The sequence below is a fragment of the Bradysia coprophila genome, unplaced genomic scaffold (assembly GCF_014529535.1).
Source record: "Bradysia coprophila strain Holo2 unplaced genomic scaffold, BU_Bcop_v1 contig_232, whole genome shotgun sequence".
NCBI classification, from domain to species: Eukaryota; Metazoa; Arthropoda; class Insecta; order Diptera; family Sciaridae; genus Bradysia; species Bradysia coprophila.
In genome coordinates this window covers 10,940,919-10,953,508 of record NW_023503493.1, presented here as the reverse complement: position 1 = coordinate 10,953,508, position 12,590 = coordinate 10,940,919, and the positions used below count along the sequence as shown (strand labels likewise).

Genomic DNA, 12,590 nt, shown 5'->3' with positions numbered 1-12,590 from the left:
TTAGTTTACAAACACATTTTACCATAGCAATAGCCTAGAGCTCATAGCTTATTTTTCTCGCCGCTATCGATAACAGATGACAAAAGTCTGTGAAAAGTTGTGCCATTAGGAACACAATGAATCTAAGGTCCCAGGATAAATCTTAATTCAATTAAAGAACCTGTTGTCGATAGTTCGGGTTTGACAGTCTATTGAAAAGCTGGTCTTGTGAATTTCCGAAAAAAAATTCTGTAATTTGAGGGTCGGTTAAACATTGCATGTGACAGTAAAGACTTTCGTATTTGCATTACATTTCTATACTGCTGAATAGGACTTTAAAAGTTGTGTTTCCATTTATTCAACAAATCAGCACACTTTTGCAGATAGTCATCATTTTTGAAAAAGCAATAGCGAACGTAGTTCTCACCCAAGTGCTTATGACCGTCTGCATAAAATGCACTTGGCGGAATGCCTTGAATGCCGATGTTCTTTATCATCCACTTTGTAAATCGATAATCACGATGTGTGTCACTTTCCGTAGTCAAATCAGATTTATCGGCTAATGAACTCCAGTCGGCCATCAAAAAATACCCGCCCTGTGGATTGATCACATTCATTCCAATGTCTCGTAAAAATGCAGCCGTAAAATCACGTTTCTTTTGAAGCTCTTGCGGCAATGCATTGAAATAACATTCGTTCGTACCCAGGCGCAGTAGTTCTGTTTCAAATGCAATAGCCAATGCTTCTTGGATCGGCGTCGAGCATGTGTAGACCGAATTTTGATGAACCATTTGCATATTCGTCATTAAATTCTCTGGACCAAATGACCACCCAATTTTCCAACCAGTCGTTGAAAAAGTTTTACCAGCCGAACCAACCGTTATCGTTCTTTCCCACATTCCGTCCAAAGTGCACATACGAATCATTTCATTTCCATCGTATGTAATCCACTCGTATACCTCATCCGACAAGCATAACACATTGTATTTGATGCACAGCTCTGCAATTTTCTTCAACTCATTCACTGTAAATACCTTGCCCAGTGGATTGTTCGGATTGTTTAAAATGAACATTTTCGTCTTGTTGCTGAAAATGTTTTCCAATTCGTCGACGTCCAATACCCAATCAGCGGTGGATGTAACGGAGCTGGTTTTCGGCTTGAGCGGAATAAAGCGTGGAATTCCACCAGCCATTTTCACCATTGGTTCATAGCAATCGAAAAATGGTTCCACAATTATGACTTCATCACCAACATCAACATGCCCGTGAATGACCGTATATATCGCCTGATACGCTCCACTCGAAATCAACACCTCATTTCGGAAATCAATCGGACGATTGACTAGATTTGAGTACAATTTGCTGATCGCCTGAACCAATCTTAAATGACCGAATCCTCGAGTATATTGGTGCAGTAGATGGTCATTTTTAGCAGCATTTGTATATGCATCCGTGATGTAACTCGGCACGGGATAGTCACAGAATCCCTGGCCAAGGTCTAACGGCTTATGTTTGATCGCCAATTCAATGTATTCCGTCCACATACTCTTTTTACTTCCTTCCAAACGAGCCGGCAAACGGAATTTTTCTTTTATACTTTGTTGAGACATATTTCTGATTGATGTCACTGATCCGACAAGAAATACCGCTCTATTCAATGTAGTACAGCAACGATAATACTGAGACTTTTCGCGTACCAGTAGTATTGATGATGCTACGACGGCTGATTTATTTAAAATCATGTTGAATTGTCCCAGCTGTGTCTATTGAGTGTATGTAATTAAAGGCGAGACTAAGAACTGTATTTCGCTCGCAAACGGTAGATAGATAATCAATAACACCTTTTCTTATCGTACAAAGTCAATGCGCTTTAGATTGCAAGTGTAAACAGATACTTCATAGCAATGGAATACACTGAAAGAAAATAGATTTGAATTTTCTAGAAATGTCGAAATTTTCTCGGTAAACTATTGCAATACATATCTGTCTGCCACAAGTAGATCATTCGGTTAATATTCATGTAGAATCAAGCAAACTATCTACCGTTCAATGATACAAATAAAAGACGATGTCTTCAACCAAAATTAACCAAAAGATTAAAGGATTGAAAGTTTACCCTGTCACAGACGGCAAGCAAATTTATGCAAATTCTTTTACTTCATTTGTTCTATCATACGTTTTGCTATATAAGACTGCTTTAAATGGAACTCATCATTTACTAGAGTCATCGTTGTGGATAGCATATGAACCGTAACGGATTACACTTCACTTGACTGAGGTGATGCAACTGTTAAAAACAATGAAGTAAAAGATTTAAAATCAGACTTTTGAAAATAGTTTGATCAAATGAAGTAATCGATCCGATATGCTTGCCGTCCGTGAAATGTGAATTCTAAAGACATTCTCTGCGGTAAAAGAATACGATTAAAGTCTTAAACAAGAATTGAGTTCATAGATTCCTCAAAGAACACATATTATGTCGAAAGCTTATCTTCCACAAATTAATTGAAAAACATAAGTGTCAGCCATCAATGTGTGTCTTGTTCTGCTTGTATCCATAATCAATTCAATGCAAAGCAACAATCAAATCTTATTTAAAACTGTTTAAGATGTTAATACCCAGGTAAGATTAACATTTTAATATGCATCCGACTAAACATGTAACGATCATGAATACATTTGATACAAAACATCCCACACACACACGTCGTTCAAAGGTAAATTTCAATCTACGACACTTAGAACAGAAAGCTCGAAAACAGTCATTCGTTCGGCTTATATGTATACGTATTCGAGCAAGTATTCGACACATAAAATGGTTATGTATTCAAAAGTGCTTTTCAGAGTAAATATTTTAAGCTTCCACACCCCCAGAGGAGCAATTTTCACAACAGCATCCAGTAGAAAACGTATTGACTTTGATACGTTATGTTTGGTTGAAACACAGCTCGAGCGTTTTCTTTGTATGTACCACAGAACTGCTATGGGCTATAAAGGAAGTAGAAGAAGGAACATAAGAAACGTGTACATAAAACGAAGGTATTCTCCTTATTGATTTTAGATAAAAACAACAAAAATTTCACATTTTAGAAATTGTACTTTGACCTGCGATTTTTTCTTTATTTGTTACAATTTGGGGTAGATGTCTAAGCGCTCCACGAATATACCACCAATTTATAAAGATTTATGAAGCCGAACAAATAAACAAGGCCAGAATTTACATGGTATGGTTAACATTTTCATTATGTATAGAAAACCAATTTTTCTCTTTGAAAGCAGTGAATGAAAGAATTAGAGCTTTGATTTTCCGAAAACGAATTCATAACGCACTAGCGTCTACCTACGTACAATATTACTTGAATGAAACTAGTTGTCGCGGCCAGAGGTTCTCTTTTGGAACCATTTTCGTAAGACACTCGAAAACACAAAGGTTCTCTAAATTTTCATAAATCTATACTTTACAGAATTTTTTGTTTACGTCGCTTCGCTCGAATGAAACATTTACATTGCCTAATCACGTAAAGCACAGTATGTACGTGGCTCCAAATTTAAGTAAGAGACAATACCGCTCATCAAAATAAAAATTTGGAACCACGGACATAATGTACTATTACATGCTTTTGAAACCAATTTTTTTTGCTAACGTGTGTAATAAGCCACTTTCGACTCTGAGATAACAAAAGCCCGTAAAATTCTATTACTGTGAGCTTATTGAGTATAATATGGCATGTAATTAAAGTGATAGCTATTTAATAAGAAATGATCACAAGAAAATAGGAAATGATCACTAGAAAAAGAGGATCACAATTTTTTTATGATAGCAATAAAAATAGAATTTGATCACCAAAAAATAAGAATTTGATCACTAAATATATGCAATTTTACCACTAACATATGATCGTCTCGAAATAAGAAATGATCTACAATTATACGAATTTGATTACAAAAAATAAAGAAATGATCGTGCAAAATAAAAAATTTGATTGCAAGAAATAAGGATATGCTATCTATTATTCTGTTTGATTATTAGACGATGCAAGAGAAAAAAAAATTAACACCTAAGTTACCAACACCGTTCCGGGCGCCCGGCTCGCATTGCGGCCCTCCGCTTCGCTACGGGGCAATGGGCCGGATCGCTCGGCGTGTTAAAACGCTTTTTATGTGCAATGAATTACACAGACTAATTATTAGACGATGCGAGAGAAAAAAAATTAACTCCTAAGTTACCAACACCGTTCCGGCGCCCGGCTCGCATTGCGGCCCTCCGCTTCGCTCCGGGGCAATGGGCCGGATCGCTCGGCGTGTTAAAACGCTTTTTATGTGTATTCGTTCGGACTTTTAGTGATCAAATTCTTTACTTTTAGTGATCAAATTCTTTATTTTTAGTGATCAAATTCTTTATTTTTAGTGATCACATTTGATTTAGCGGGTGGTAGGTACTACTTGTGATCACTTCTTATTTTAGGTTGATAGAATCTTATTTCGTAGTGTTATATTTGAAAAACTGGTTGTGATCACATTCTTATTTTCCTGCAATCATTTTTATTTTCAAGTGATCAATTCTTATTTTAGATTTATCGCTTTTATTTCTTCCCGTATAATATTACGTAAGTCACAGTTAACAACTTTCTATTTTGCCAAGGGTGAGCATTTCCTCAGAATGCTCAGAATGCTCAGAATGCTCAGAATGGTATATTGTGATGACAATTCTGTACAGTAAACAAAAGACTCAATTTTAATTTCTAATATGACTCTCCCAAAGACATTAGAGATATAGTAGACCAGTATTTCATACATTCAAAAGTGAAGCAAAATATTACCATCATAGCGAGTATCTGACTATTAACAGATTCCCAAAAATTCTGTACAAAATTTCTAAAAAAAACGTCGAGTGGAAGAGAGATTAAATATACATTTTTTATGTTTTATTGTTTGGCCTCTCTCTCTTTCGGTGGATGTCCTTTATGGATAGTGCCTAAAGGCCCAAACACATTCGTGGAAAGAGACCTCACAGCGAAAATGACTTCACAATTTAGGAGGAGTAGGAGGTGGAAATGTATTAGAGAGTGTTATGATGAAAGAGAAGAAGATATTTTGACAAGTACCCCAAGGCGAGTTAAAAAAAACTGGTTTTCTGTCCTCTCGCTCTCAACGTATCACATTGAAAGAGAAGAAAATACTTTGACAAGTACCTCAAGGCAAGTTATAATAACTAGTCTTCGGTTTTCTCGCTCTGACCATAACAGTCTATTGAGTTGAGTAGGACTACTGCTACTGTGTACAATTCTAATAAAAGTGAACAGGCGATGGTATTATAGGTAGAATCTAGAAAGTTGTTAATTACTTCCGTGATAAGAAACTCTTTGAACACGTTTGTTCAACATTAAAAAAATTAAATTTCAATCTTTCTTTACAACCTCAAAGCAAAACTTAAAGCAAACACACAGCATCACGTTATTATTTTAAACGAAAAAGAAGACATACCGACGAAATAAAAAGAAAGGCAACCAAACAGTATAATGCTGCAACTTTCTTGAAGGATGTATTCATGTACTACACCGTATATATAATGAGTTTCGCACAAAAAAAAAAAGTTGAACTATATAGTGGAAAGCGAAATGCCTGGTGGGAGGCTTAACGTCTGAATTATAATTGTGTTTTGCTATGGGTGAAAATTAAATTGAATGGAATTAGCTACGGCGAAAGTAGGTTAGCTGTAAGTTGAGTGGAAAAAGTGGGATTTATGATTCTGTGTGTGAGGGAATGAAGATTGCTGTCGCTTTTTTATCACAAGTTACGAACACCTACAATTATTGACACACCAGCGAAATCTATTGTATAGATTGTATTTAAGGCAGTCCCTTTTCTTTCATCACTTAATTGTTCGTTATCATGTTATTTAATTAACGGAAGAGGGATTACATACATATGACTTCAGTATGCAGTGTATCCGTGTATCCTAATTAAGAGCAATGCGTGAAATGTGGGTTAATTTTAGTCGGTAAATAGCCATTTACGTCACAAGGCAGAAAGTTTTCTAAATGATCGCATGAGCGTTGGAGCGTTAGTCGAAGGCGAGCGATAGATTTCAGAAAAAACGTTTGATCCTTGTTACGGATCGGGGGATTTTACATGTTTACTCCCTTGTGACGTAAGGGGTTATTGTACTACAAGACTGGATAAAGGGATAATAAATATTGGAAGTTTTAGCGATATTGAAAGATGCACGCACACAGTTCGTGAAAAATGTATGAAACATGCTTGAACGTGTTGTCTAAATGTGTATACTAGCCTTAACATGAAGATGCGAGTTTGTATGCCGAGGCTTAAGGCCAACACACACTAGCATCTAGTGTCAGTTGGGAATGTGATATTTCTATTGTTAAAACCGGTTACTTTACGTTCACCGAACTGTACGGATATCAATATCATCAGTTGTTGATAAACAGAAAAATTTAGCGATCAATGCTTCAACACACCTTTACCAACATGTCGTTATTTATCTGAGATTCATAACCCATTACGTATGTATGATTGTATGATGTGTAATTGTCCACACCATTTGTAATTTCATTCATTTAATGAACGGTTTGTAACGAGGCATTATTTGCTTTGTAAATTGCATGTTCTTTGCCGTAGGTCCTATTTCTCTTTCACAAAATGCTTATTATGTCAGCGGTGTCCACCAAAAAGTTTCGGAATGCACGAAGCTGAGTTTTCTCAGTTCAATTGAAGATTTGCTAAGATCTTAATTTTCTGTCAAAATACAGATTTGACTTTAAATTTTAAGGAACTAAGTCTCGAACTAAGTGCAAAAATACTTCTCAGAAGCAGCAGAAGTGGAACGGTTTGTGAAATGATTAGTTATAAACATCAAGCGATCTGTTACTTCTTCTGTTTAAAGTATCGCCTAGTACCTTGGTTCTTAAATCTTCTACTTCAATGGTTTTATTATACATTTAAAATGTGACATTTTGTTATATAAAAACGCCAGCTAGAGCTTATCCTCCGTTTTGTCCTTATCGATAACAGATGAGCTTGTATTTTTCGCTAAACAGATCCATGATTTATGTCAAAGCTTTATATGAGCAGTTTACGTCGGTCGCAGGGGCTAATCCACTAAACTTTGCTGTAATTTTCATACGAAATTGGAGCCGGTACAGAAATTCTTTTTTTTTCGTCGCTCAGTGAACGCGCTGAGTTAATGAAAGTGAATTTTGACAACTGTCGTTGGAATATAAACAAAATTTAATTACAATCGCTATAATGAACGTTATTTTGCACCAGCTGGTCACATACAATTCCAAATGGGACCAGCTGGTGCAACCGCAGTTTGATTTAGCGATTGTAACTAATTTTCACTATTTAAACACAATGTCATCACTCAAAAATAGTTATTGTGCATCAACACGAAAATCGAAAACCTTTTTACATCAAAGATGTCAAGTTTCACTGATAAAATCGGTTGTGGAGAATCTAGCCTCACAGTTAACTTGGACAGTATTAACTGAGCGACAAAAGTTAACGTCAGTGAATGAAATACAATTCTTGTACGCGCCCTTGAAACGCAGATAGTTACTGATAGCCACCATGATTTTTTTTTTTGCGATACGGCCCAGTGAAATAATAGCGTTCGGGGTCCTCCTCATATACAACATAGGGTTTATGTGTTCTCCGATTCTAACTAAATATCTTTGACTATTTGGAATTCTTGGCGTTTGCTGAGAAAAACGTATACTACTAGTACTCTCTTAAGACAATTATGTTGTGGCTGTAGAGGTGATTGAAAAACATTCCATTCCGAAACATCAACAAGCGTTTTTCACGAATAACTTTCGAAAAAAGAAGCCTTCCGCATTGAAACTGTTGGTGTTCGTGAGCAATAAAAATTTTTTAATTTTGATAACCCAACATTTCCAAAACTCTTCAAGCGTATCTCAGTGAAGAAGCATAATAGGGGGAAAATGTTTCATTAAAAAAATCAGCAGCGATTATACTGGATACGTTCCGGAAAACTAGTGGCGTGGTATAAAAGCACTCCATTCGTACTTGATTTTAAAGTCCAGTTTATTTTGGGACATTCGTTTTTTTTTTGTTCAGATATTTACTATCTTGAGTTCGAATAATCCATTTTTTAGGTTTAGACTCGTTTTGATACTTTTAACTTTTATTTTGCAAACACTGGGAGGTTCAGTAAATATTGAAGAAAACCAGAATCCCCAGTCGTTGTAGTCATACTCAGTAACATATGACTCTCCGCTTCTAAAAATCGTGTTTTAGACAACTCAGATAACGTTTATAGTATGTTAACTGAAAGACAAAGATGTAACCGTTACGCTGTCATCTGTTATCGACAACAACTGAATGAATAAATGACAAGCTCTAACTGATACGTTCTTATTTACCAAAAAATATGTTTAAAAAATGAAGTAATAGATTCGAAATCCATTTCTTGAAAATATTTAGATCAAATGAAGTAATAGATCCGATAGGAAAACTACTGCAATTTTTTGATAGAGAACTGGTGTAAATTTCTTCTGGAATTCAAAGAATTTTTTGGACACTTTCCATAAGTCAACCGTCTATCATAAAAATTATTTGTCTGTATGTCTGCTTGTGTACAGTATTATACATTTTAATATCATCACAACGGTTTCTTAAATCATGTACCGAGAATCCCGAAAATTCCTTAAAAGATCGCGAAATATTTCATTAATAGACTTGGAAACATAAAATATATTCGACTTAGGTGATTAATTTCGGTATTTCTGTTTGTGAGGTAAATGTTCATCCACCATTCCTATCATATACCTCATATACCCTTTGTATACCTAGACGTTTTATTGAAATTAAATGTTTCGGAATTTAATAAAAATCGTCAAGAAAAAAATTTGTTTCCCTAAATGAAGGGCTTTATACTAAAAAAAATTAGTTATAAGAAAATCGTTGAGAACACCAAACCAAAAACCGAAAAATGGTTCTACCCCAACGAATGAAAGCAGCAACCAATTTTCACATTTATCGATTTTCCCAGTCAAATCCACAAATTAGAGTAGCAATCGCTTTCGCTCACATAATTTCTTTTCTGTTTTTTTGTTGTGTGTGAAAGAAATCCGCTATGTCTTCGTTCGACAAAAAAAGGAGCTTTTTTTGTCGCTGGACAAAAAATATACACAAAACGGACACTACGAATGTATAAAATAAAAATGATTGAAGCGACAATTTTCCAATGAAAATGACTTGTCTTTCGACGAAAAATCAATAAACAAAATATTACATAATATCACAGCCGTGTGTTTTGGCTAAATATAGAACGGATATTGTATCGAAAAGTAAAGTTTTTCTTTTCTTTTCGGTCATACTATCATTGACACTTTATAAGCCAGGCAATAATACACACAAATCGGAAAATTGATAGTAAACGTCAGTAATAAGTTATATATCGATTTCGAGACAACCACACCGTTCACCGAATGTAAATTTGAAACTTTCATTCAAAAATGATTCATTCAATGTTTCAAAGTGTTGATTGGATATGAATGTTAGACTAACTTTTTCCGGGAAGTCAATTTAGCCAGCACGAAAATGAGATTTTAAAAACAAACAGATCAATTAAGAAAACCATATCTTACCGTTGGATCGGTGATCGAAGCACAATGTTTTTGGGTGGGTCGAACACACAAACAGTGTGCAAAAACAAAAGCAACCCGGAGGAAACGAAAAATTGATATTCCTTTGCAGTAACTCGTCGAGAAGCTTTTTTCTTCTTTCGCTTTGTAAGTTTTGGGTGTTATTTCCGTTTCTTTATTTATTATATCCTTAGAATCGTTTAAAACTATTCACACTCACACGCACGTATGTATGTACATATACACTAGAATGCTGAGTAATACACAAAACGAAAAAGAAAAATATTCCGAAAAATTTACTTCACCTCTGCTACACTGTCCTTTCGACAAATAAAATCAAATAAATTATGTATTACACACCAGCAACTAAGCACCACTTTTTTCCTTCATTTATTTGTAACAATAATTAGCTCCCTACAAGCAACTCCTTTGTTATAGAGAAATAGTGACCGAAGTGGTTTTTCATGTCGCACACAAATTTTTTTATTTTTTATTTTATCGTTTGGTGCTTTTTACTCTTTCGACGGAAATTAGATTTATAAAAAGCATCTAAAGTGACACGAAAGTGGCAGCAATTTAGCAGGAAAAGAATTTTCTTTTCTCTTTTCTTAACCTAATGAGTTGACAAGCGATTTTCCTGAAAACTTTAATCAAAAATGAAAATCCTTGTTAGTAAGCTGATAATTTTCCTTTTTTGCATTAAAACAGAAAACTCGTCTTTCTCGTCCTTTTCACTAGTTTTTTTTTATCCTTTCGTTTTTCCGATTAAAATATCTTTCTTCTTCCTCGAACTTCACACAATCTTCTTTCACAAATCAATTTTCACATAAAACAAGTCAAATATCCAATTTGGGTGGTAGTCTAAATAGATTCAGGAAGTCTTTCTTCACCATTAACTTAATTCCAATAAAAAATTGTTCCACAAATCGTCTTCGAATTTACCAAATAAATTTTCCTATGCCTCCTTTTTCCTCTACTTCTTAATGGTGAAAATTTATTCAATTTTTTTTTTAAATATTTTTTTTCTTCACGATGGCCCGGCCCGTTCTCTATCGTGGCTCATTTAAACTGCAGTCCACAACGCGGCGACACCGATGCTGAGAAGGCGACGTCAGTGTGTCCTATAAGTTTTTCGTTCCCCTTTCGTTTCCGATGTGCTGGTTGTACGGCTGAATGTAGGAAAATGGTGTTTATACGCATAACCATGTGAAAAGCACGGGAAAACTATATAGGGTGTGGTGGAGATTCTGCTGTGACAGTGCTTTGCTAAAACGTATGTTTTGCTTGTGAAATGAACGACAGTTGACTGTTTCGATTGAATTATCTAATTGACTCTTAATTTTTCTCGTCACTGCTTATTGTCAGCGTAGTTGGGGATTTATTAGAACAGATGAATACATAGCTAGGCTAGCATTAGCATATAGCTATTGCTAATGCTAGCCTAGGGAAAAAAGTTGAAAATTTAATTTTGAGGGTGTCGCTACGCTCTGGCCACAAATTTTGTACTTTGTCCCCGAGGTCAACGCAACATTTTTCACAACGAATGCTCCCGACGTTTGAGATGAGGTAAGAAAATGACTATTTTCTCGCCCTCGTTTAAAAAAAACTCTTGCCGTAGCTGCATATAGCAACGTAAAAGAGTTTCATTTCGAATTTTTCCTTTTCTCTACCGTCAAATTGGACAGTATAACAAGAGGAAAAATTTAGTGTAGCTAGAGTTACTCAGCCATCAAGCAATCTATTAATGGCCGCAAGGTTCGTGTGACGAACAATTTTGCGTCTCATTTACGTCACTATGTGTAGCTACAGGTACTGTTAGCGACGCTAAAGAAGTACAAATTCAAAATTTTCGTATATTATCCTGTCAAGTTTGACAGTGGACGAAAAAAAAAATTGAAGCAGATCTCCTTCGCGTCGCTATGCTTAGCTAGGAGGTATAAATGATGTCTTGAGCGTTGAAGAGCTTTCTGTTGAGCTTTTTCTGAATATAATGAAGATGAGCCAGCTTCCAAGAAAAGATATATTTTTCCGAACAGTCACCCTGCAACTGTAGTGACAAATACAAACATACAAAGTCCTCAGGACGATCAATGAAAAGTAGCGTTAAAGTTCGTGTGCGGCGTTCGTGTATATCCAAAGAGAAAAAAAAAACAGGCGAACGTCGAACCGTTTTATAAAACCACCCAACAATGCTCTGCTGTTACATATACTATTCTATATCTATACACACACATCTGTGCTTCAGTCATTTTTCGAGTTACCAAAGAGTAACAATATTCTTATCCATAAAAGTATGAATGTTCCGAATGGAAAACCGATTAAAACGGAAAAAGCTAAACGCAAACGAAAAAGGATATACAATAAATATTCGGTTAACATGGTGTAGGTTTACATGTTGGATTACAATCGTAGTGTGTGTGTGTGTGGATGTGTGTATTTTATCGTGTATATGTATACCATTACGCATAGACAAAGCTCATTTCGCATTAATTTGTTCTAAGCACAAACATATTGCTATCAAACATTCACACATATTCACACAAATACACACAGCTACCACAGTAAATGTATAATAAACACTTTTTTTGAATTACACCTCATAGCTTATAGCTTATAGTTGCACATGATTGGAAGAATAGAAATGCAAGCTGAACAACAACGGATTGCACGCTAGCTCTGGCTCTAGCTCTGGCGACATGCCCATGGAAAATGTATGAGCTTTTCGCGATGCATATTTTTCTATTTGAAAAATTTAATATGTTTATGGAACACCATCGTCCACTGAGGCGCCATTTGGGTGACGGTATCCTTTCTACATTTATAGTAACACAAGGCATCGAGTACAGTTCGAGTTCAAATCACGGAGCTTTTCCGTTTTAACTCTTTTTTGTTGGTTGGTAAGTTTTATGTTTTTTTCCCCGTTTCGTTTTCAGTTTTAATTTTAATTTTCTGTGGACTTTAATAAGAGGTTGATACGACGAT

At 35.4% G+C, this 12,590-nt stretch overlaps 2 protein-coding genes across 45 annotated transcripts in view; both read right to left on the bottom strand.

Moving 5' to 3' along the window:
- Positions 1–10,743, bottom strand: part of LOC119076578 (sodium channel protein para) — a 107,505-nt gene extending 96,762 nt beyond the window's left edge. For all 44 annotated transcript variants that reach the window (XM_037183374.1, XM_037183373.1, XM_037183383.1 and 41 more), the window contains exon 1: positions 9,612–10,743. The gene's annotated coding sequence lies outside the window, so the exon portion shown is untranslated. The remainder of the gene's footprint in view (positions 1–9,611) is intronic.
- On the bottom strand, positions 201–1,781 carry LOC119076580 (kynurenine--oxoglutarate transaminase 3-like). Its single transcript, XM_037183422.1, has one exon. It carries the CDS (start codon positions 1,719–1,721, stop codon positions 315–317), a length of 1,407 nt encoding a protein of 468 aa, XP_037039317.1. The 5' UTR covers positions 1,722–1,781; the 3' UTR covers positions 201–314.
- Positions 10,744–12,590: the final 1,847 nt, after the last annotated feature.